At 35.6% G+C, this 23,112-nt stretch overlaps 1 protein-coding gene across 3 annotated transcripts in view; it reads right to left on the bottom strand.

The window, feature by feature from the left end:
- Window positions 1-91: 91 nt before the first annotated feature.
- pou6f2 (POU class 6 homeobox 2) overlaps window positions 92-23,112 on the bottom strand; it is an 86,953-nt gene continuing 63,932 nt past the window's right edge. For 2 of the 3 annotated variants that reach the window (XM_058376052.1, XM_058376053.1), the window contains 4 exons: window positions 17,543-17,752; window positions 11,565-11,721; window positions 8,017-8,185; window positions 92-3,650 (listed from right to left, as the gene is read on the bottom strand). In XM_058376052.1, coding sequence (XP_058232035.1) covers window positions 3,146-3,650; window positions 8,017-8,185; window positions 11,565-11,721; window positions 17,543-17,752 — 1,041 coding nt within the window. In that variant the 3' untranslated portion in view covers window positions 92-3,145. The remainder of the gene's footprint in view (window positions 3,651-8,016; window positions 8,186-11,564; window positions 11,722-17,542; window positions 17,753-23,112) is intronic. The other variant, XM_058376054.1, reaches the window with a different exon arrangement.

Genomic DNA, 23,112 nt, shown 5'->3' with positions numbered 1-23,112 from the left:
TGCAGCTTTACTGACCAAACATATATTGCTTTATATATATATATTTATATATATGTACAGTTTTCATAAAATTTAAAGCAGGTTTATCAGCTTTGGTTTTCGAGGTGTTCAGTGGCAACACTTTTCAATATTTTCTTTCTTTCTTTCTTTCTTTCTTTCTTTCTTTCTTTCTTTCTTTCTTTCTTTCTTTCTTTCTTTCTTTCTTTCTTTCTTTCTTTCTTTCTTTCTCTCTCTCTCTCTCTGTGTGTGTGTGTGAGTGTGTAATCAGTTCAAGACAATTGAGTTCGGTCACAAAGCTCTCCTTGCGCCCTATTATATTGGGCAATTCCAGTCACAGTCAATAAAGTTCATCAATGTAAATCACATGGGGGGCAAACAGACAAACAAACAAACAAAACCGTTACAATAAAGTCTAAAATGTTCTACACACGTAACCCTGGAAACCACAGCATGAAAGATAACTGGTAGACCCACACTCTCTTTGAGGACCTACCACGACTAGTGAAATCTACTTACACACATTTACACAAAACCACAAGTTGCTGTTCATTTCTCTTCTAAAAACTCACTGCTCACTGCATACATGTACAGTCATGAGGTAATCTTGATGCTAGACTTATATGATTCTTCCATTCATTTTCCTCAAACATTGCAAATATTTAAAGATTGTCAGCAACATTTAGCCATTTCTCTGTACAGTGTGCATATTACAATTGAGCTTTGGTCCAGCATTCAAAAGTTGAGCAAAGGCAGAACTCTTTTATTTCTTTGTCTCTTGGTTTAAGTTTTTTTTTTCTTTTCTTCTTCTTCTTTTTTTGGTTACAGCTTCTTTGTTAAATCTCTGTATGATACACCATGTCTGCAACCAGAAAACCCAGGCTAGTCAGATGAAAATGAAAAAAAAGTGTGATCATAATTAGAGCAGTTTACATCTAATAAGTCTAATAAACTGTAACCTGGCAGCTCAGTGTATTCCATTAAAAAATATCGACGTGAAAGAGAACGCAACACAACGCTTACAGTAGAGCATGAAGACAAATGAAGAGGAAATTAAAAAATGTAGGATTTTGGTGATTTGGAAAATCTATTTTTTCCTTTGCTTGAATAAAAACCTGGACATGCTTGGATCACTTGTATTTATATGATTGCTGGAATTGTGTTGATTGATCCTCAAATAAATATTATTCTGTAATAAATTTACTTCTGAAACTTGCTAGCTGTAACAATATTTTCATTGCTTTCTGGAGTAAAAACAATAAGTTGAAAACACGAGTTTCCTTTACAAAAGAAAACTAATAAAAAAGGTTTAACCTTCATAATTTTAATTATATTTTGCACTGAATTAGGGGAAATGTCATCGTTCATATTTGAACACTTCCTTGTTTTGATACTAACTATTTTTTATTTGTAGTTTTCAAGTGAACAAAGTTAAAAATGAAACCAGCACAGATCGACAGATATTAGCACAAACTATAGTATCCAGGGTTATAAAATCGAACATTATTATTTTTAGATATCCGTGTTATTGCCTGTCATTAGTCTAATCAACCTGATTTCTCACCAAATTTTGAAGAATTTCAACCAGGACCTAGACAGTTATAAGATATCTAGCTGCTAACCCATCCCTTAAAATTTACCTGAACTACTCATAACTCAAATAAGTTTGTGTGTGTGTGTGTGTGTGTGTGTGTCCAAAAGCTTATTGTCTAAAGCAGCTCTCATTACGGCTTCTTACAGACATTTGATTTAAAGGACATCATTTCAATTATAATCTACCTTGCTGTTTAAAATTGTGATTGTATTTAATATTTAGTTTTCAGTGTTTCTCAAGCAGACTTTAATGACTGTGTTGAAGAAATAAAATTCTGTCATGTGACAGCAAAATGGAAGAAAGACAAACTTTAGGGAATGTAAGTATAGTACTTCCTTTGTTGTAGTACGTCTTGTTCTGAAGCTCAGTTTGCACCAATTGCAAAGTCATAAGAATTTCTATTAGACAACTCATAAAAAAAGCACATGCATGGTTAGGTTAGGTTACAGCTCCGTTTGTATAAAATCAAACAAAGGATCCGACTATTTAGAATTCTTAGACATTTCGTGAGAGAGCTGGTTGTTCATTTTGGTAGCTTTGTATATTTTGATCATTTCTTTTGTCTGACACACACAAAGTTACAACAAACCTACTGAATTATAAAGTTAACAAAAACATGCACGAAAATGATGAATCGTAGAAATGATCTCATTTAATTTTCCACACATTGGTTGTGTGCTGCAAATCATGCAGACCTGAAGCCATTGTTTGGGACAAAACACTGAAAAATTTCATCACAGCAAAAGGAAAAAAAAAAAGTAATGTTTTTGCCCATGTATAGTCCTTGGGCTACAGCCCATGTCCTTGGGCTGAAGAATGATGTTCTTTGGCTAGAAGGCTTTGGCAATACAATGACATACTGTAGTTTAAGTCACAGCTGCAACAATGTGGGTTCTACCATATCGACCACCTTTGACATATAACCCATTCTTCCAGAGATAAAAAAAAAAAAACTTTTAAATTATACTTTTACAAACAGGAGTGAGGTGACTAAAGAAAGGACCACAGGTATATGATGTGGTCATCTCTGAGACAAAGTTTCCAAAGAGTTTGTGATTTCAATTTGAAGACAAAATTAGCATAATATTTACATATAAACCCAAGTGAGCAAGTGAGACAAAGATAATGTTACACCCTCCCACCACCCCAGAGCCCCTACACATATATGTTTTTTCCCCCCTTTTGGTCAGTACAAATGTAAAAATTTCGAACACATTTACAAAAAACAAAACAAAACCCTTCAGGAATCAGACACATCAGACTTTGGTTGTAGTAGTTTTTATAGTTGTCCTTGATTTAGGTGTGATCTCTAGTGAAAATTCTCTGCTCTGTCCTGGATGAGGACCTCGAACCTGTAAGCATTTAGATTTTTCTTTTCTTTTTTTTTTTGCTTAAGTCTCTTCACTTCAATGTCATTACAACACTCCTATCAACATTTCTATCCTTGATGGTGGTCCATCACAGTACAGTGTTAGACACATCCAGGTTTTTAGTGTCCAGTCGAGTGAATCATCGGTAAGTGGGTCCAGTTTTTCTCCCTCGAGTCTATCTGATCTATGGATGTTCTTCCAAAGGGTCAGCCAGAGGGTCCATAGGTGCGACAGCCCCAAGCTCCGGCTGCTTCAGCCTCTTTATTGTGTTTTTAAGCGCCTGCCTTTTATTGCAGAACCAGACGCGCACCACCTCGCGGTCGTAGTTCAGTTTCTCAGCGATCTCGGTCATTTCCTGGCCCGAGGGGTGTGTGTTCTTCTCGAAGTGGCTGTTAAGGATCTCCAGGGCCTGTGGCGTGAAAGAGGTCCGGCGCTTGCGCTTTTTCGATGGCTCACTGCCGATAAACTCGGTCAGGTTCTGCATGCCCGAGCGATGGCGGGCTTCTGCCTCGGCCATCCAGCGCTCCAGCACGGGTTTAATCTTCTGGGCGCTTTTTGGCGTGATGTCCAACTTCTCAAACCTGGCAGGATATAAAAGGCCAGGGTTCAGTTTGCCTGTCAGACTGCTAGCTATAGTGCTCTCTTGGGCTTCCTGTGGTAGGAAAAAGTGGCTTCTCAGGATGGTGTGTCTGGGGGAGAATTGAGAAAGAACAAGCTTACTTCGGCTGCCCTGACTGGGCGAACGGGGTTTGCTGCCTGACCAAGTTTCTCAGGAAATGTCTCCTGGTCCAAGCTACCAGTGAGACAGAGAGTTTCTTATGTGTCACCTTCTTGTTGTGTCAGCACTTGTATGCTGAGAAATCTACTTCCACTAGGACCTTCTTCCTGTGCTAGTTCACTTTGTAACTCTCTGTGTTCACTTTGCAGTGATGGACTGAGGAGACACTTCCACAGAATAGAAAAAAAATCAAATTCTCCAAAATTATTCAGCACCTAACTGCTATAATGAAACAATTTAAGTGGGCTTAAACTCTGTAGTTTAACTCAAACGCACAATGATTTCAACATAACACACTGAATATATTATCTCATTTAATATTCCCCCTTTCCCTGAGCAGCAAAATGTCCATTTACATGTAAAACCATGATTTATTCACATTTATGACTTAAATTATTGACTATAATGCACAACTATTTTAATACACAACTTCACTTCCTTTCCAAATCCAGTGAATGTTTAATATTAATACATTTTCATCCCCCAGTTTTGCATATGCTTGCAAATAGACAAATACACTTTGTTAAACTTTGAACATGTATTATTATTATTATTATTATTATTATTATTATTATTATTATTATTATTATTATTATTATTAGGCATGTGTGAAAAGTCCCCTGTGATGGATTTGATTCCACCCAGTGTTCCTGAGATTAAGAAGTTTATGAACATGTATGAAGGACTATGACGATGATGATGATGATGATGATGATGATGATGATTACTACTACTGCAATTAGCACAGACTGTTTCTTTGAATGCTGTTGAATTATTCATAATATAATATTTCAAAACATTGTTTAATGTAAATATTATTTACAGTTGTTTATTGTCTGTTGTTTGTTTGTTTATTGTTGTTTATTAGTGTTCTCCCCTATTTCTATTAGCTTAGAATATAAAATGTCCTTGAGCTGCAGTTCTGATTTTAACCAGTTAACAAACCAGTTAAAGCAGTTATTTGGTTTGTTATATAAAAAGCAACTTTTTAACTGTTCTTAATTATTAAAAAGTTCATGGTTTGTTCATGTTAACCAGTGCATTAAGTAATGCACAATGATTTTTTTAGTTATATTAATTGGGAAATTACACAGAGAACATAAGATAACATTTGGGAAATGATGTTCTTCCCTCTCAGTGAAATTTATAATGCCTCAGAAACAAAGGGAGAAAAAGCTCCTTTATAGACTCTACTGTTAGTGTGTGTTGGAGTGTGTACAGTAGTGTAGGAGAGTGTTCACTAAGCAGCTTACACCTGTCAGACCGGCCGAGAAAAGCCTAGCAGAGGGAGAAGAGAGAGACGAGTCCCAGGCTCCTGCAAGGACGTCTTTGACGGAATCTTAACTGGCAGTTGAGGAGACGCCTCGAGCAGGGGCAAAGGCCTCTGCTCTCAGGACCCCAAATGCAACAAGACACAATTTTTTACTCTTAACACAAGGATGAGTGACAGCCCTATGTGAACACTGGACAGAGGAGGATGCAAAAGCCTGAGATTTGGAATAGTGGAGTCCTAACTTATTTATTCATTTATGAATTATTGCAACATCCTGTATCATTTTTTACTGAAACTTTAACCATTTGCTGTCCTTATGAGGAAAGTAATTTCAATTTTTTCTTTATAACTACATACTGCATACTTGTATCTGTAAATAAGTGTATGAGTGCGATAATGCACAGTCTTCCAGTCACTGCACTGAACAGGACAAAATGCAGCATGCTAAATAAATCTCTTATGTATATACACCGGTGTTAAGCATCATTTCTGCCTAATTTATCTTGCAAATTACATCCAGTAGCTAGTCCATGAATCATTCATGTTAGCTGGTGTTTTAGTGTGAGTTAATGGTGTACATTCATGTGGCTAAACGTCTTAAAGCGATTCTCATCTCGATATTCAGTGACCATTTTGGAAGTGTTCATGTGCATCGTTGCATCCTAAGTAGGATTTATACTGCAGATGGTTGTGAATCGTTGCATGTTAAGAGAAAGAGAATTTGATTGCTACAAAAATATTATATATAACATTAATTACATTACATTACACTAACATTAGTGGAGTGTTAAATGGTCTCGTAGATTTATCTGAAGGTATTCAATGGATTCAACGATCTCTGAGCTTTTCCATCCGTTAGCTTTGATCAGGACTGACCACTTCCCTTTTGTGACTATTGGGGAAAGCAGTAAAGAATTTTTTTCCCCTCAGTCTAAGCTTTGAGAGATCAGACAACATGGAGACATCTGTCAAGCTGAGTTTGACTGAGAACAGACTATAAGAGCCCCAAGAGCCAACACAGAAAAAAACTCATAAATTCATCCATATCCTCCTCATCTTTGTTGATGTTAACCAAAGGAAAGCATGTGAAGTCTGCTGTTAAACCCCTCAACACAGGGTAGTCTGTCATGTTCAATGTCATACAAATGAACGGGTAATTAAATAAAACCTCCTGTCTCTCTTCTAAAGAATTTAGATGAAAGAACATGGAGTGAAAGCTTCACATCACCCATTTATTTTGCAACGTAATGGCTTTTAATGTATGTTTCCTAAATATCTGAATTATGTATTTGGGAAGTATAAATATTTCATGCAGAATTTCTTAAGACTTTAAACATTAGTTTGAAGCTTCATAATTCCCCGCCAACGTGCCCCTCAGTTCTGTCACACTGTTTCAGGTTTTATTCTGCTTTTGATGTTGATGGGATGAAATTTTTAAAATTGCGTGACATCGCTGTGACACATAAACACAAGCAGCTCATCATCCTGCGCTAAGATTTCAGCAATGATCAGGTCTAAAAAAAAAAACTAGAGAGAAAACTATTTAACAAAGTTCAAAAATGCCACAGCAAAAATCTAATGTGGGAGAGCATCTGAGACCAAAGAGATTCATTTATAACTGAATTTCATAATGATATGATAATATAAAATCACGCCAAGGTTTAGTGTTTATTTTTCAGATCCATGTGTGAATTTTATTAGAATTATTAGATATAGGATCATTAACAATTTATTATTATGGCCGAATGTGTTTCCCAAAGCAAAACTTGGCTCTTGAGGTATTTCTATCCAAAATCTTATGATAATTTTATGCTAACATGATACGTAATGATTGATGAAGGAGAACAAGTAATGATTTCTGATGGCTTTTTGCTGAATATTTTGTATTTCATCATAATGCTCCAAATCCTTGCCTTTATGGGACTAAGAACACGTTGGTTTTATTAATAGTCTAGTTCTGTCACATTCTCTTTAGCTAAATCCACGAGGAACACATGTCGACCTTAGTAATTATTAAATGCTTTAAGTGCTTCTCGTAATACTGCTAATACATTTTGCATACACTAACTTAACACTCATATATACACAGGACAAAGTGAAGAAGACACAGTTAAATACACAATCAAAATAAATGTCAGTCAGACATCGACCATCTTTTTATCTTACTTACATCAAATTCATTATTAATACATATCTAAACTCTTAATCAGAGTATAGAGAGTATAGATATGAGCTCATACCTCATACCTCGGATTTTTCCTGGGCATTTGAAAACATCATGGATTTTTTTTCTGTTTTTTTTTTTTTGTTGTTTTTTGCCTCAAAATCTGTAAGATTTGCATATTAATTTAATTAATTTAATATTATTTTAACTGTAAATATTAAAGAACAATAAAATGAGGAATGTCCTCCTGCAAATATAAACACCTTTTAATTTTTTTGAGATTATATCTATCCTTGTACATACCATTTTAGGTTATGATTGTTAGAGAAAGTTGGTAAGGTTTTTTTAAAAATAAATAAATAAATAAATAAATAAATAAATAAATAAATAAATAAATAAATAAATAAAAACAATATTATTTTTTTTATTTGATTTTATTATTATTATTATTATTATTATTATTATTATTATTATTATTATTATTATTAGTTTTTTTCTTAAGAATTTATCACTTGCCATTTAAAATGAATTTTTCTTGCTTTTACCCCAATATCTCTCCGATCCAAAGTAAAGCAAGCAACTATACAGATTTAGTGGCAATAACGTTGCACTGCTTTGCTTTTGTTCCCTCAGCATGAATTTTGTAATTAGGCAGTGCAGATGAAATGACACAGAGGTTTTTAGTTTATGTTAGAGTCTCGACCCACACTGACCCAAATTCCATATAATAAATGCCAATTCATTGGATCCTGTTGCTCTTTACTGGGATGCTTTTGTACGTGTTGAAGGCTAAATTAGCATTGCAACCTGTATTTTTGAGCAGCTCTTGGCTCTCCTTACCTGCAGATGGCGGATTGGCTGTAGGCAGGCCCCTCTGTGGCACTGAGAGCCTGGCCCACCTGAGTTTGCGTCAGACCCAGAGACAGACGACGGATTTTAAATGCTTTGGCAAATTCCCGAATCTCCTCCAGATTCACACCATCCACTTCACTCGGAGCAGTTTGAGGGTCTGAGAAGCACAGAAAGGAGCGAAGATAAATATCACAGCATGGAACCTTGAAATTAGGTATTTTATTTCATTATCCTGCTCAATGATAAAAATAAAAAAAAAAAAAGTGTTGAAAATCAAGAAAATGTAAGCTGTCATTTGAAAGTGGCACAGCTCAAAAAAAGAAATCACTTGACTCATTATACTGAAATTTCTATCTAATGAATATATTCACCTTAGAACACTGACTCTATCATATTTGCTACATGCATTTCTCAGACCTCTGCACCGTCCACATGATCCTTACTTTTCTTGAAAAAGTGTGGGAAATGTAAAGTCCATCTGTACCTGAACAAGGACAGAAACTGTGGGAGGTTTTTGAGGGGTTTTTTTGCCTTCCACAAGGCAAAATATAAAGATTGTGAAAAGGTTTTTGATGAAAAAATTGCTAAATGTTTGAAATCTTCCAAATACAATAAACAGCCTTTCTTTTATTCTAATATAAACATTGTTATGGCCAGTTAATTGCCATAAATATCAGATTTCTAAGTGTAAATGAATTCATTTTTTTGTGCGTATAAATGCTCCTGAAAACACTCAATTTTTTTTTAAAAAATAGAATTTTCTGTCAATTATGTCAGGCTATGTATGGTTAAAATAGTATGCAATTCTCATCTCGCACATCAGCAGAATTTAGAGAGATCTGAAAAATTCTCCTGAATAAAATATTTTCCAGAATGAATTCAAAGCCTTTTTGTTTAAAATGACATGAGTTAACTATAAAAAAAAAAAATCCAGTTGTTTCAAGAATGGAACTTATTATTTCCTAGTGTCCAAAAACATTTTCTGGATGAAGGAAATTTGTAAAAGAAGTTTGTTTATAACAGTTTGCTAGTCAATAAAATGTGTTTTTGTATGTCTCACTAGTTCTGTTTAACATTCCGCTTATGTAGGGAAAAAAGTTTGGCAGATTCAATTATTCATGTTGGTCATTATCAATGAATTATTAAAGAATCCTCCGGGCATATTGAAGGTAAAAACCTACTGAACCGACCCCTTGTCATTCCTCATAAGTAAATGTGATCTTCAAACATGGGGCAGTACTCGCCTCTGCTCTGGCCTTGTAATGTTTAATGGTGGAGATGAAAATGAAGATAAATGACTTATATTTAACAAGACACACTGAGTTACAGTCAAACACATTTTAAGGTAAACTCGAGCAGTTCCTTAAAGATGCGACTGACTGACTGTCCTTTAGCTTAAAACTAACAGACAGAACCAGGATGCAATATGACGTTGTCTCTGCTGCGTCTCCATTGTTTTTTGAGTGAGACAGATGACGTGAGAGATATTAGGCTTACTAAGAAGCAAACTTGCAGAAATTAGTAGAAAATTTTGGCAGGTTGAACTTTCTGGTGCAAGGCATGCTACCCATCAGCATGGACATGTAAGCTAAGTTGTAGGACGTAAAAAGGTTTACAGAGGTTGGACACTAGAGTTCTAAGAAAAGCAGGTTTTCCTCAACTAAAAAAGTTTTTGGGGTACATATAACAATCAGAATTAAAGTTATTGCGTTTTAAAATCCCTTCACTTCCAAAAGTGGGGAAAAATTCACCCGGATCTTCACAGACATTTTGCGATCCTGCATTTGATTGGAATAGAATTGATTAGGTTTACATTTGGTTAGCTACAGTATCACTCCAGAAAAAATAGAATTAAGTCCACGGTTAGAATTGTGTGTAACTGAGACACAACTAACTCTGTGCCTTATTTGGAAAAAAAAAGGTTTATTGTACTGAAGGTGAGAAAAAACAGAACTCACTACTGATAATATAGTGAAGTGAAGTATAAAAACAAACACATTCCCTTTCTGAAAGTATTGAAAGATCATGTCTTTCTGTTTTTGCTGTACATTAAAGGCAGTTGTTTTTGATATAAAAAAATAAAAATAAAATAAATAAATAAATAAATAAATAAATAAATAAATAAATAAATAAATAGGAAATATCAGAATTTCAGCTTTCATTTCCTGATATCTGGATGTGTTAGAAGATGGCACCTTTTGTTTGCCCAGGTTTGTTTTGTTAGATTTACAATGAATTACAATGAATAGCTCTGAGTGTCTACTCTTGGTTTGAGTCCTGGGTTTCACCTGTGAAGACTGCATTTGTTGGCCAAGAACAAAACAAACAGAAGCATCACAAAAGAAGAATGAAACAGTGTAGTGATTCCAATTCTTGTACGCATAAAGAATTGGTGGTCTGTTATCAAAGGTGCCAAGTTGTTTAACACCTCTAGATATAAAAAAATATTCTGGAAATAAAAGCTGAAATTCAAATCTATCATCTTATTTTCATCTTTTGATCTCAAAACCATGGAGCTTCAATGTATATCAAAAAGAAAAGAATTGGCCTTGATTTCCAATACTTTTGGAGGGGAGTGTAAAACACACTTAAATATAACAATACCATAAATTACATTTAATACTGGAAATATTGAAGTAGTTTTCTTATTCTGAAAATATAAAGCTTTCATTCATTGAGTCCGATCAAAGCAAACATTCAGCCTTTTGTACTCTGGGTCACTGATTTTTCTCCCTCCTTTCAACCTATGTTCTCCAGATTTCAGCTAGACAAGGACGCTGTGACAAATACAGTGTGGCATAGAAAGCTGCACCATGCCAGCAAATTGATGAAATGAATAGAGAATGCCAGAGGTATTACATACATTTTGACACAGAAGAAGGGGAAAAAATATGAAACAGACCATTGGCTGCGTTCGCAACAAGTCGATCAATGGCAACTTCCCTTTTATTGAATTCAAAACTCCATCGCAGATGGCTTTGAAACAGGTTTAAGGCAATTGCCTGTGACAAATGAGAATTTATCTAAGTAAAGCAGTTTTTTAAAGAGACGCCGGGTCTGTGACAGGCAGCAGGGAGTGATTTATATGTGGTGGCTAAGCAACTCCACACACAAGCCTCTGTTTATGACACATACACTTTTTAATGCACACAGTCAGAAAGAAAAAGTGCACACAAAAAAAAACAATCCAAATTCTGTTTGGCTCCAGACAAAGACAGGAATAAATATCAGTACAGTTTTCGGCCATGTAGATGGCAGACCTTGATACACAAAGGATAAAAACAGAATTTCAAAGCTCCCTGAGTTCTTTGGATTCGGGATTGAACAGACATTTATTGGTGTATTTGAATGCTATGAACTTGCTTGCTTTACAATATTCATAACGTTATTTCCTTAAGCCTTAAAATGTATATAGAGTCTATATAGAGTCTGTGTAATAGCATCTGTTATAAACCCTGCTTCACCCAACACTAATTTTATCCATGATTTATCCATGATGTGTGTGTGTGTGTGTGTGTGTGTGTGTGTGTACTCACTGCTAACCAGCTGCCCCACACTGAGTGCTGAAGATGAGGATGAAGAGGTCGAGGAGGATGAAGAGGCTTGCCGGAGAGGACTCTGGCTGTGGGGCATTCGCAGCAGGCCTGGCTGAGACACAGGGGGAGGTGGCTGGGTCTGGGCAGCCTGGGAGAGCTGTGGAACCATACACACACACACACACACACATGCAAACAAACACACAGAAGTGTAAATAAAAGAGACAGAATGTATGCGATGAGAGTGTTTGGTGTATTTAGTTAAGGCTAAGATGAAGGAAAGAAAGATAGCTGCGATGTCAGTTTTAGAGTTTGTCTTTGAGAGTCTCAAAATATTATGCTTTTCCTCAAACAGAAACAGGTGTGCAGTGAAATTAGTGCCACATTAATAGGAACACCTGTACCCCTGCATCCCTGCATCCAATTGTCCAAATTATATAATCAACCATATATATGCAATCCAAATGATTTTGGAATGTGTGAGGGTTTTGTTTTTTTTTACACCTGAATAACTGAATTTTTTTTTTTTTGTCTTACAAACACGTACACAACAAACTGTCTATCCACATGTACACACAGCAAGGGGAAAATAACAAAATGCCATCTTTTAGTCAAAGAAAATATTTTACACTAAACATGAGTGTGTGTGTGTGTGTGTGTGTGAGAGAGAGAGAGCTGTGTATCAAAATGCCATCTTTTAGTGAAATGGTATGAAAGCTATTTTTGTTATTTGAAAAAACATTAATATATGGTCTGTTACAGGAAAGTGACGTGAACAGCACACATGAATAATCACATGACTCACGTGTACAATTCACACATTTGGAGTTTAGTCACATAGATAATTATTATTTTTTTATATATGATTTTTAGATATGTGTTTTTATACATTTTTCACGTGTAGGGCATGCAGCTTCATTTTTGAGATGTGATTTGAGTATGAAGACAAGATTTTTTTTCAACATGTCTACACATTCACAAGAGGTCTCATGTTTACTCATGTAATACTTATGTACAATTTCAGATAGTTTCATGGGTTTCATACACTACCAGTCAAAAGTTGGGACACACCTTCTAATTCCATGGTCTTTCCTGATGTTTATTTCTTTCTACATTGTAAAACAATGCTGAAGGTGGCCTCTAATCTGAGGTGCTGTTAATTTCTGAGGCTGGTAACTCTAAATGAACTTCTCCTCTGCAGCAGAGGTAAGTTTTGGTCTTGCTTTACTGGGATGGTCTTCATGTGAGCCAGTTTCATCATGGTGCTTGATGGGTTTTGCAAATGCACTTGACAATACTGTTCTTGCAAGAACTATTCCAGAACACCTGACCTTCGTGTCTTAAAATAACAACTGACTGTTTTTTGTTGTCATTACATATGGATTACTTAAGTCCATGTGTGTTATTTCATAGTTTTGAAATCTCCAGTATTGTTCTAGAATGTAGAAAATAAATCCCTAAACAAAAAACATTGAATTAAAAGGTGTGTCCAAACTTTTGATTGACTGAAATGTATGTGACTTACTTCTCTAACAAGTAAAAGCAGTGCCACTGTAATCTTTCCTAAAACATGTTAAGCACTGCGATCATATTCACATTAAAAGACGCACAATATGAAGACTGGTGTATTTGGCATTCAGGGTGAATCATAGATGCTCCGGATTAGTGAAAAATAGTAACCAGAATTTTACTGGTGCTATATAGGTTGTCATCAAGATCTGTGTGTCAAGAGTATAAAACCGATGTTTTCATGTTACATACACAGTTGATTTGCTTTTACAAGATCAAGACAATGCAGGTCCTGAAGAAAAAAAAAAACTAGAGTTGACTTCTTTTTGCTAGTCCCTAGTGCTATTAATTATACTCTGCAGACTGTGTGTGTGTGTGTGTGTGTGTGAAAGAGAGAGAAAGAATGTTTGTGCTAGTGTTTGTTTGGATGTCAGAACAAGTGTTGCATACACTGTCAGAACTGTCGACAGCTGCTGGAGAATTATCCCGAATCTGCGGTGCTCGCACAGAGCCAGTCGTGTTTGACAGCCATAAATTATCAGGGACACAGAAATGCTTGGCGTTTTAGAGTGCACACAAAACCATAAACATTATTACAAACACATTAGTGTGTTCGCACGAGTGATCAAACGGCCTATGAAAATGACACACGGCACCTCCCAGAGAAATGAGATTAACTTGGGCGCATTTTTTCCACTGAGTGACTCTAAATCGTGGGGTGGGATATGGCCAAGCATTATTTGTCTGTAGTATATATCAATAGTGTAGTGAAGACAAATGCATCTGTGTGTGTGTGTGTGTGTGTGTATAAAAAATACCTTTTTTAATACTTCTCTGTGAAGCGGGTCTATTGAATAAGTGTATTTTACTGACAAGCCTCTCTCTCTCTCTCACAAACACACACACACTATATGAGTGAGTGAATACGAACAAAAGTCAAAAGTACTGAATTATTATTATTATTATTATTATTATTATTATTATTGTTAATAATAATAATAATAATAATAATAATAATATAATAATATAATAATATATATTATATATTAATAATAACACACGTCACACATACCTCTCTCTACCTCTCTCTCTCTCTCTCTCTCTCTCTCTGTCTCTCTTTCTCTTAACTAGTGTTGTCAGAAGTGTAAAACACCGATACAAAAACATCTTATATCTATGTGCTATGAGCATTCTTAAGTCTTTGTCTCCTCTTTTATTTATTTAATGCAAAAGGAAGGTAGAAAGTTTTTCTTCAGTTTTACATGCAGCTTATAAACTTTAAATGCACTTTTAAAAAAACAAAATGCATATAATATGAATAGTTGGAGATCAGGGGAAAAAGAATACAAGACACGTCTCACTTTCTCTGTTAAACTGATTTTCTGATGTACCACACATACCACACACAAAAAGAAGGCATGATATCATACGTATCTACAATACCATCATTTTGCTAAATTTGAAAAAGAAAAAGAGAGAGAGAGAAAAAGGCAGGTGTGTGTTTTTGTTTTACAGGATTCTATCCAATAAACAATAATTTACTTAAATGACATTTAACATAATAGTTATCTTGAACATACCATGAACTTTAATAAAACCAGTAGCATTAATAAAGTAACTAGCACTATATTGTATTGAGTGTTATATTTCTAATAATAACCTACAGAAGCCAAATAATCAACATCTGCATTATTCAGTCTTTATCCCATCACTGAATATAGTTAATGAACCAACACCTTCATCAACATGACTGCAGTTGTTAACTTGAAAAATTCAGAGCTGGGGCTGAACAGAAGTTTGTTTATACCTGGATAACAGAGTTCTGTAATTTACCAACATCTGCCTCACTTTTGCACTACGGAAAAGTGATGTACTCTAGTTACGTACTGTCATAATGTACTGGAGTGATGTATTAAAGTGAGATACTGTAGTGATGTATTATAGTGATGTACTGTCATAATGTAATCATAATGTACTGTAATAACATACTATAGTGATGTACTATAGTGATGCATTATAGTGATGTATTATAGTGATGTAAGTATTTACTCGCTGTAATGATGCACTGTCATAATGTAATCATAATGTATTGTAATAACATACTATAGTGATGCATTATAGTGATGTACTATGGTGATGTATTATAGTGATGTAATATGGTGATGTATTATAGTGATGTACTATGGTGATGTATTATAGTGATGTAATATGGTGATGTATTATAGTGATGTAATATGGTGATGTATTATAGTGATGTACTATGGTGATGTATTATAGTGATGTAATATGGTGATGTATTATAGTGATGTACTATGGTGATGTATTATAGTGATGTACTATGGTGATGTATTATAGTGATGTAATATGGTGATGTATTATAGTGATGTAATATGGTGATGTATTATAGTGATGTACTATGGTGATGTATTATAGTGATGTACTATGGTGATGTATTATAGTGATGTAATATGGTGATGTATTATAGTGATGTACTATGGTGATGTATTATAGTGATGTAATATGGTGATGTATTATAGTGATGTAATATGGTGATGTATTATAGTGTTGTACTATGGTGATGTATTATAGTGATGTAATATGGTGATGTATTATAGTGATGTAATATGGTGATGTATTATAGTGATGTAATATGGTGATGTATTATAGTGATGTACTATGGTGATGTATTATAGTGATGTATTATAGTGATGTAATATGGTGATGTATTATAGTGATGTAATATGGTCATGTATTATAGTGATGTAATATGGTGATATAGTGATGTAATATGGTGATGTATTATAGTGATGTAATATGGTGATGTATTATAGTGATGTAATATGGTGATGTATTATAGTGATGTACTATGGTGATATATTATAGTGATGTAATATGGTGATGTATTATAGTGATGTACTATGGTGATGTATTATAGTGATGTACTATGGTGATATATTATAGTGATGTACTATGGTGATGTATTATAGTGATGTACTATGGTGATGTATTATAGTGATGTACTATGGTGATGTATTATAGTGATGTACTATGGTGATGTATTATAGTGATGTAATATGGTGATGTATTATAGTGATGTACTATGGTGATGTATTATAGTGATGTACTATGGTGATGTATTATAGTGATGTACTATGGTGATGTATTATAGTGATGTACTATGGTGATGTATTATAGTGATGTAATATGGTGATGTATTATAGTGATGTACTATGGTGATGTATTATAGTGATGTACTATGGTGATGTATTATAGTGATGTAATATGGTGATGTATTATAGTGATGTACTATGGTGATGTATTATAGTGATGTACTATGGTGATGTATTATAGTGATGTACTATGGTGATGTATTATAGTGATGTAAGTATTTACTCGCTATAATGATGTACTGTTATAATGTAATCATAATGTACTGTAATAACGTACTATAGTGAACTACTGTAATAATGTACTATAGTGATGTAGTATGGTGATGTATTATAGTGATGTAAGAATTTACTCGCTATAATGATGTACTGTAATAATGTAATCATAATGTACTGTAATAATGTACTATAGTCACGTATTATAGTGATGTATTATAGTGATGTACTATAGTTATGTACTATGGTTATGTATTATAGTGATATACTATAGTGATGTAAGTATTTACTCGCTATAATGTTGTACTGTAATAACGTACTATAGTGATGTCAGTATTAACTCGCTATAGTGACGTACTGTACAATTTTACCATAGTGATACTCTCATAATGTACTGTAATAATGTGCTGTAGGGCACAAAGCCTTTCTTATCACCACACATACATTACAGCGCAGTAGAATTCTTTTCTTCACATATTCCAGCTGAGGAAGTTGAGGTCAGAGCATAGGGGCAGCTATGATACAGCACTCCTGGAGCAGGAAGGGTTAAGGGCCTTGCTCATTCGCCCAACAGTGGAGCTTGGTGATGCTGGGGCTTGAACCACTGCCCACCACTGTAGTGATGTACTATAGTCATAATGTACTGTAATAATGTGCAATGTAGTTATGTACTGTTACTTTAACAATGTACCATAGTGATGTACTGTAGCAATGTACTGTCATAATGTATTATAGTGATGTAATATAGTGATGTACTGTCATAATGTATTATAGTGATGTAATATAGTGATGTACTGTCATAATGTATTATAGTGATGTAATATAGTGATGTATTGTCATACTGTAGTCATAATGTCCTGTAATAACGTACTAAAGTGATGTCAGTATTAACTTGTTATAGTGATGTACTGTAGTGATGTGCTTTAGTGATACTATAGTCATAATGTACTGTAATAACGTACTATAGGGATGTTCTGTTTTAACATACTATAATTAAATTGTCATAATGTATTGTAGTGATGTACTGTAATGTGTATGTGTGTGTGTGTGTGTCTGTGTGTGAGTGTGTGTGACATTAATGCTGACCTGCTGTCCAGGTTTGATTGGTGATAGCGTGATTCCCTGTGTGTTGATGACAGGCAGGATCTGGTTCCCGATCACCGTAGCGATGATCTGACCTTGTGCATTGGTCAGCAGTTGCGGCGTGATGGGCTGGACCTGGAGAGATGAAGCCCCACCCCCTGTCTGGTTGGAAGGTCCTGCAGAGTTTGGCATCAGTGGGATTGTACCAATTATCTATAAAAATAAGGGTGGACAAAGAAGGTTTTCAGAGTTCATTAAGAGATATATTTATTTATATCAAGTAAAATTAAATATGTGATTAATCATGTAGAAGCACATGCTAAAATCAAGAAAAACATTAAAGTATGATGAGGAAGTATTGATTAAATATTAAATATTACAATCTGAAAGCCCACATTCAGGAACTGTTATTTATTACATCAATTATTAAAACAAATATATTTTTGGCAACTTATGTTGTGCTGGATTTCACTAATTAATGTCAGGTTGTGTCTTTGAATATTGTTTTTTATTTTCCAAATAAAAAAAAAATCTATTTTAAAATATATTATGTATTTGTGAGTAATAGATATCGAGTGAATAAAATAAAAACAGTTCACTGTTCACAGCCTGTTTACTTCAGAGGAAATGAAAGAAGTCACCAAACAGCTGAAGAAGTCACTGGAAGATTGGCCTCAAACACTCACACACACACACACACACACTGATGACATCTATATGTCCTTGTACCAGAAACCTCAGATCATCAGGCTTGTTTTGCTTAGGACTGTCAGGTACGTCCCACATGATTATCCGTCAAAGTGGTTTGAGCACTGCTAAGGTCAAAGTGCTGTAGAAAATGTAGGCGCATTCACACACACACACACACATACACACACACACACACACACACACACACTGATTTCCACACACATATAATACACACCTAGTAAAGGTCAGGATGTGAGTAGATTTGTGTTAACTGGTGCACACCACTGACTCATATCCATTATAAGACCAGATGAAATGAGTGTGTGTGTGTGTGTGTGGACAGCTTGTGTCTATTAAGTGACTCTGTAATTTAGAAAGTGATTGAGATACAGTTGTGGCACTTAAGGCATCATTCACTCTGCCACCAACACTACCACACACACACACACACAAAACCCTCCTATTCTCACTCCCAAAGAAACTGCCTCCTTGTTTCCTTTACTTGATTTCTTGTCCTTTCTCTATTCAGATCTCTAATCTCAAAACACCAAAGGCTGTGATGTTATCTCTGGTCCATCTGAAAAATACGGTCAGGCATGCACTTCATGTGACCGCACTGAGACTCAGAGTCAAGTAATATTATTACTTTATTACTGTTCAATTGCTGTGGATATGGTTATGTTTTTGTAATTTATTGGGGACCAAATGTCTGTACAATTATAAGAATACCTTACAGTTCCCTAAAGAATGTTCTCCATTAGGAAAACTGCTTTATTTAGAAAGGAAGGAAGGAATGAAGGACAGACGGACATGAGGGAGGGAGGAAGGCCAAAAGGAAAGAAGGAAGGAAGGAAGGAAGGAAGGAAGGAAGGAAGGAAGGGAGTCCCAGGGAGATTTTCCTTGCCACTGTCGCCACAGGCTTGCTCATTAGGGGTAAAATAGGGAGAAAATAGTTTAATAATTAAATTTAATAATTTATTCTTATTTCTAGTTATTCAGTTTTTTTTTCTTTTTTTAATTTTTCCCCTCCCCTTTCTCTGTTTCTCTTCTTTTGTAAAGGTGCTTTGAGACAATGTTCACTGTAAAAGGTGCTATACAAAATAAATTGAATTGAATTGAATTGAATTGAATTGAATTGAATTGAATTGAATTGAATTGAAGGAAGGAAGGAAGGGAGGAAGGAGGGAAGGAAGGAAGGACATGAGGGAGGGAGGAAGGCAAAAAGGAAGTAAGAAAGAAAGAAAGAAAGAAAGAAAGAAAGAAAGAAAGAAAGAAAGAAAGAAAGAAAGAAAGAAAGTTAAACAGCCGAAGGTTTTCCGTACGATTGCTGCATTAACAATTATGTTAGTAAATGGTCCTCAAAAGGATAACAATACAAATGCAATTTTAATAAAAAAGTATACATACTGTATATTTGACTGTGTGTGTGTGTGTGTGCGCGCGCGCATGTGTGTGTGTGCATGTGCATGTGCATGTGCATGCATCTGATTTTCTGGCTACAGATTATGCATAATGTCTGAGTAATTTACCCTTGGCCACCATTAAATCACACCTGCAACCATGTAAACCATCTAGAAACTAAGAGCAATGCTTCCCTCTGCACTGTACTCGTCCACTCACCCCCCCCCCTGCTTTATCCCTCTCTCAGTGACATAATAGCGACGGAGTGGCATGCCAGCGATCTGTAATTCATCCTCTCCACGGCTCATTTGCCTGCGTTGCTTCACATTACGCAGAAGATAATTTATCTCTCTCTCCCTGTGACTCTTTATCTCTCGCTCTCCTGTGCTCCTGCTCTTTATCCCTTCCTCAGCGCTCTCTCCTGCCACTTAGCATATTTCATTGTGCTGGGTGACGATGCTAGTGTCTCAGGAGCTGCTCTCCTCAATTATTCATCCTCATTGGGCTAAGTGGTTTTACTATTTGTATGAATAGCGAGGAGATGACAGGCTGCTTGCACAGGCACAGGACGGCGTAGAGCCATTCACTCGTCTCTTGTCTTGCAAATATAGAACATTTTTCACATTAAATAGCGCTCGATGCTTTGGAAAATACAACAAAGAACTGAGAATTCTCTCGGTTCCTCCTATTGGTTATAAAGTAGTAAAAGAAATTTGTTAAATTGTTTATCATATAACGAAATAAAACATAATAGGGCAGAGTCATCATAGGAAATGAATCAGTGCCCAGGTGATGTGATGCATCCTGAAAAGAACTGGAGTTACTGACACCAACTTTGTTGTGTTTTTTTCCTCTTATACTACACCATATTATAAACGCTAACAATATTTTGTTTACAGCATAATCATATTTCTATATTTCTGTATTTATTTCACAAAACATATATTTTTGAACTGAGTTAAAAAGATACAAGTACACAATGTTCTTAGGTCAACCACCGTTTTCTCTCTGGCTTTCAACTCTGCTTTCTTTATCCTTTATCTTGTTTTTTTATGGAACATATTTTACAGTGTAGACTCAGGGTGTTCATCTTCATCCTCACTTGCTCTCTCTTTCTCTCTGTTTTTCTTGTGAGAAGTCACTGTTTTGCAACAAATGTCATCTCCTTCTTCCAGCCAGGCCAATCTGGAGTGTTCGCCATGGTCACCAGCCAATATCCCTGCCCATTTTCTCCCCTAGTGCCCGCTGTTCAGAGGAGAATAGGATTGCAATCCATATTGAGAGAGGAGAGAGGAGCCCAAACTTCTCATACCATCACAAAAAAAATAAAAATAAAAATAAAATAAAAAATCACGTACTATTTGAACTGAATAATGCACTGAAGATGATATGCACTATGACATGTTTTAAATCAGTAGATAATAATAATAATAGTGTGCAACAGAAACTGAACAAAACATATCTTAACAATGAGTATTTTAGTGTCTTACATACACTGAGGATCAGCTAAAGAGTGTCTCACACACTTCCAGCTTTTTGCAGAATGCCAGAAAGTGGAAGACAGTCAAATTATCGACCATCTTTCTAATAACAAAGAGGATCTGGCACCGACAATTTGCTGACAAATGATAAGGTTCAGCATCAACAAAGCAGGCTCAGCTCTAGCCAAACTCACAAACAATGAACAAAAGGCTAAAAGCTTGACACTTCCAGAACTGCTATTTACAGTGATAAAGAGAGAAAGGTAGCATCCACTGCCATTTACCTCCGAGGCTGAACCACAAAATAACTCCCAGAGGCTTCCTTTATATTTAAGTGTAAACGGGAGCACACGAAGAGAGAGACCTCTGAACTCCATCTATCTTTTTCCTCAGCATGCAGCTTGACTTGATGGATTTATAGCTCAGAGTGAGGACTTGGAGTTTTATTTTAAATTTGCCAAAACAATTCAGTATTCCCTCTGTGTTCGCTCTGTCTTTAAGGTGTAGCATTTCTTGAATGCACTTTAAACAAGAGAAAATATATAATATAAATGCTCACTTTATAAATAAAAATAGTGCTCACTGATGTGTCTAGCAAAGGCAATCATGTAAGCTGTTTTAGCTTAAAGGACACTCTATTAGATTTAGACTAAGCTTAAGGCAATGTGACTAAGATAGTTCTGGCACCAGGCCTTTACTTCAGCCCAAAAGCCACAAAGACAAACACACAGCCTGGCCTCAACGTCTCATCTGAGACTCAATGCCTCGGCTTGTATTATCTTCTTTTCTGTGTCATGTCGGAGGCATCATCTGGCTCTGTTCAGGGCATGTATTAGTATCTTTAATGTTAAAAGCAGAGAGATGAGAAGGAGGGGGCTCCGGCTCAAAGGCCTACAAGTGTTTTAGAGAGCTCAAACTAAATAATAGGCTGCTGTAATAAGGTCAGGAGCAGAGGCTGTTGCCCTAGGCTTTGACCATCTCCATGACCTGATTGTGTCAGGCGGCCATGACAGCATGAACGCACAGCAAAAAACGCACAGCGTGGTCCATCAAAGCCAGCGTAACGGCGATACATCCAGCCAAGGCCCTGCGGGTGCCTTTAGAAGCCGAGCACACACCAAGCTCATTAGGGATGTTCAGCATCAAGACGCTGACCATGTTCACACACTTGCCTGTACATGCTGAAATGTGTCAATGCAAATACACACAAAATAAACATGCTGTATATTTATCTGTATATGCTGGTTAAGAAATGATTATGTGACACCCATAAGCACATCAGAATAGATTGTGTACACTACTACTGCTACTACTGATAATAATAATAATAATAATAATAATAATAATAATAATAATAATAATAATAATAATAATAATAATGATAATCATCATCATGATCATGAGACCTCTGGTTGTAAGAGATCATAATTTAATATTTTAAAGAGAAGGATAAAACTTGAGTTCAAATTAAAAGTCCTAGTTGTGGTTTAAAGAAGGACACATTGGCCACACACTCTTTCCCTTTAGTATCAGAGTGGTGTGCACCTGTGATAAGATGATTCATTAGATAGGGCTTAGCTCTGACAAGCACCATCGTTCAAGCCTCTGGCAACCGATAGAACAATTCTGCAGCCGGCCCATATAAATATGACAAGGTCAGCTGTTTAGCCCCCTTCTGCACACTGCAGACCAATCAAAGCCTGACATTCAGGTTAAGAAAACACAAAACTGGGCCGCTGACCAATCATGCTAATCGCACTCACATCCGGCTTTCAAATCAGATCAGACTAATGCATTCTTATCCAATTGGGATCAGACTGAAAAGGTTAACACATGAATAGGGAAGCAGATGGGTATATGTTTAGAATGAATAAGGTTTTTTTTATTTTGTTTACAGTTTTTCTGATAATGCTTATTTGCTACACCGGACTTCAATAACACACTCATAAACATCATACACATCTTATTTATTAAATGTACTGACACTGTGTAGTCAATTCA

The sequence above is a fragment of the Hemibagrus wyckioides genome, linkage group LG23 (assembly GCF_019097595.1).
Source record: "Hemibagrus wyckioides isolate EC202008001 linkage group LG23, SWU_Hwy_1.0, whole genome shotgun sequence".
NCBI classification, from domain to species: Eukaryota; Metazoa; Chordata; class Actinopteri; order Siluriformes; family Bagridae; genus Hemibagrus; species Hemibagrus wyckioides.
This window is presented reverse-complemented; position numbering and strand designations above follow the sequence as displayed.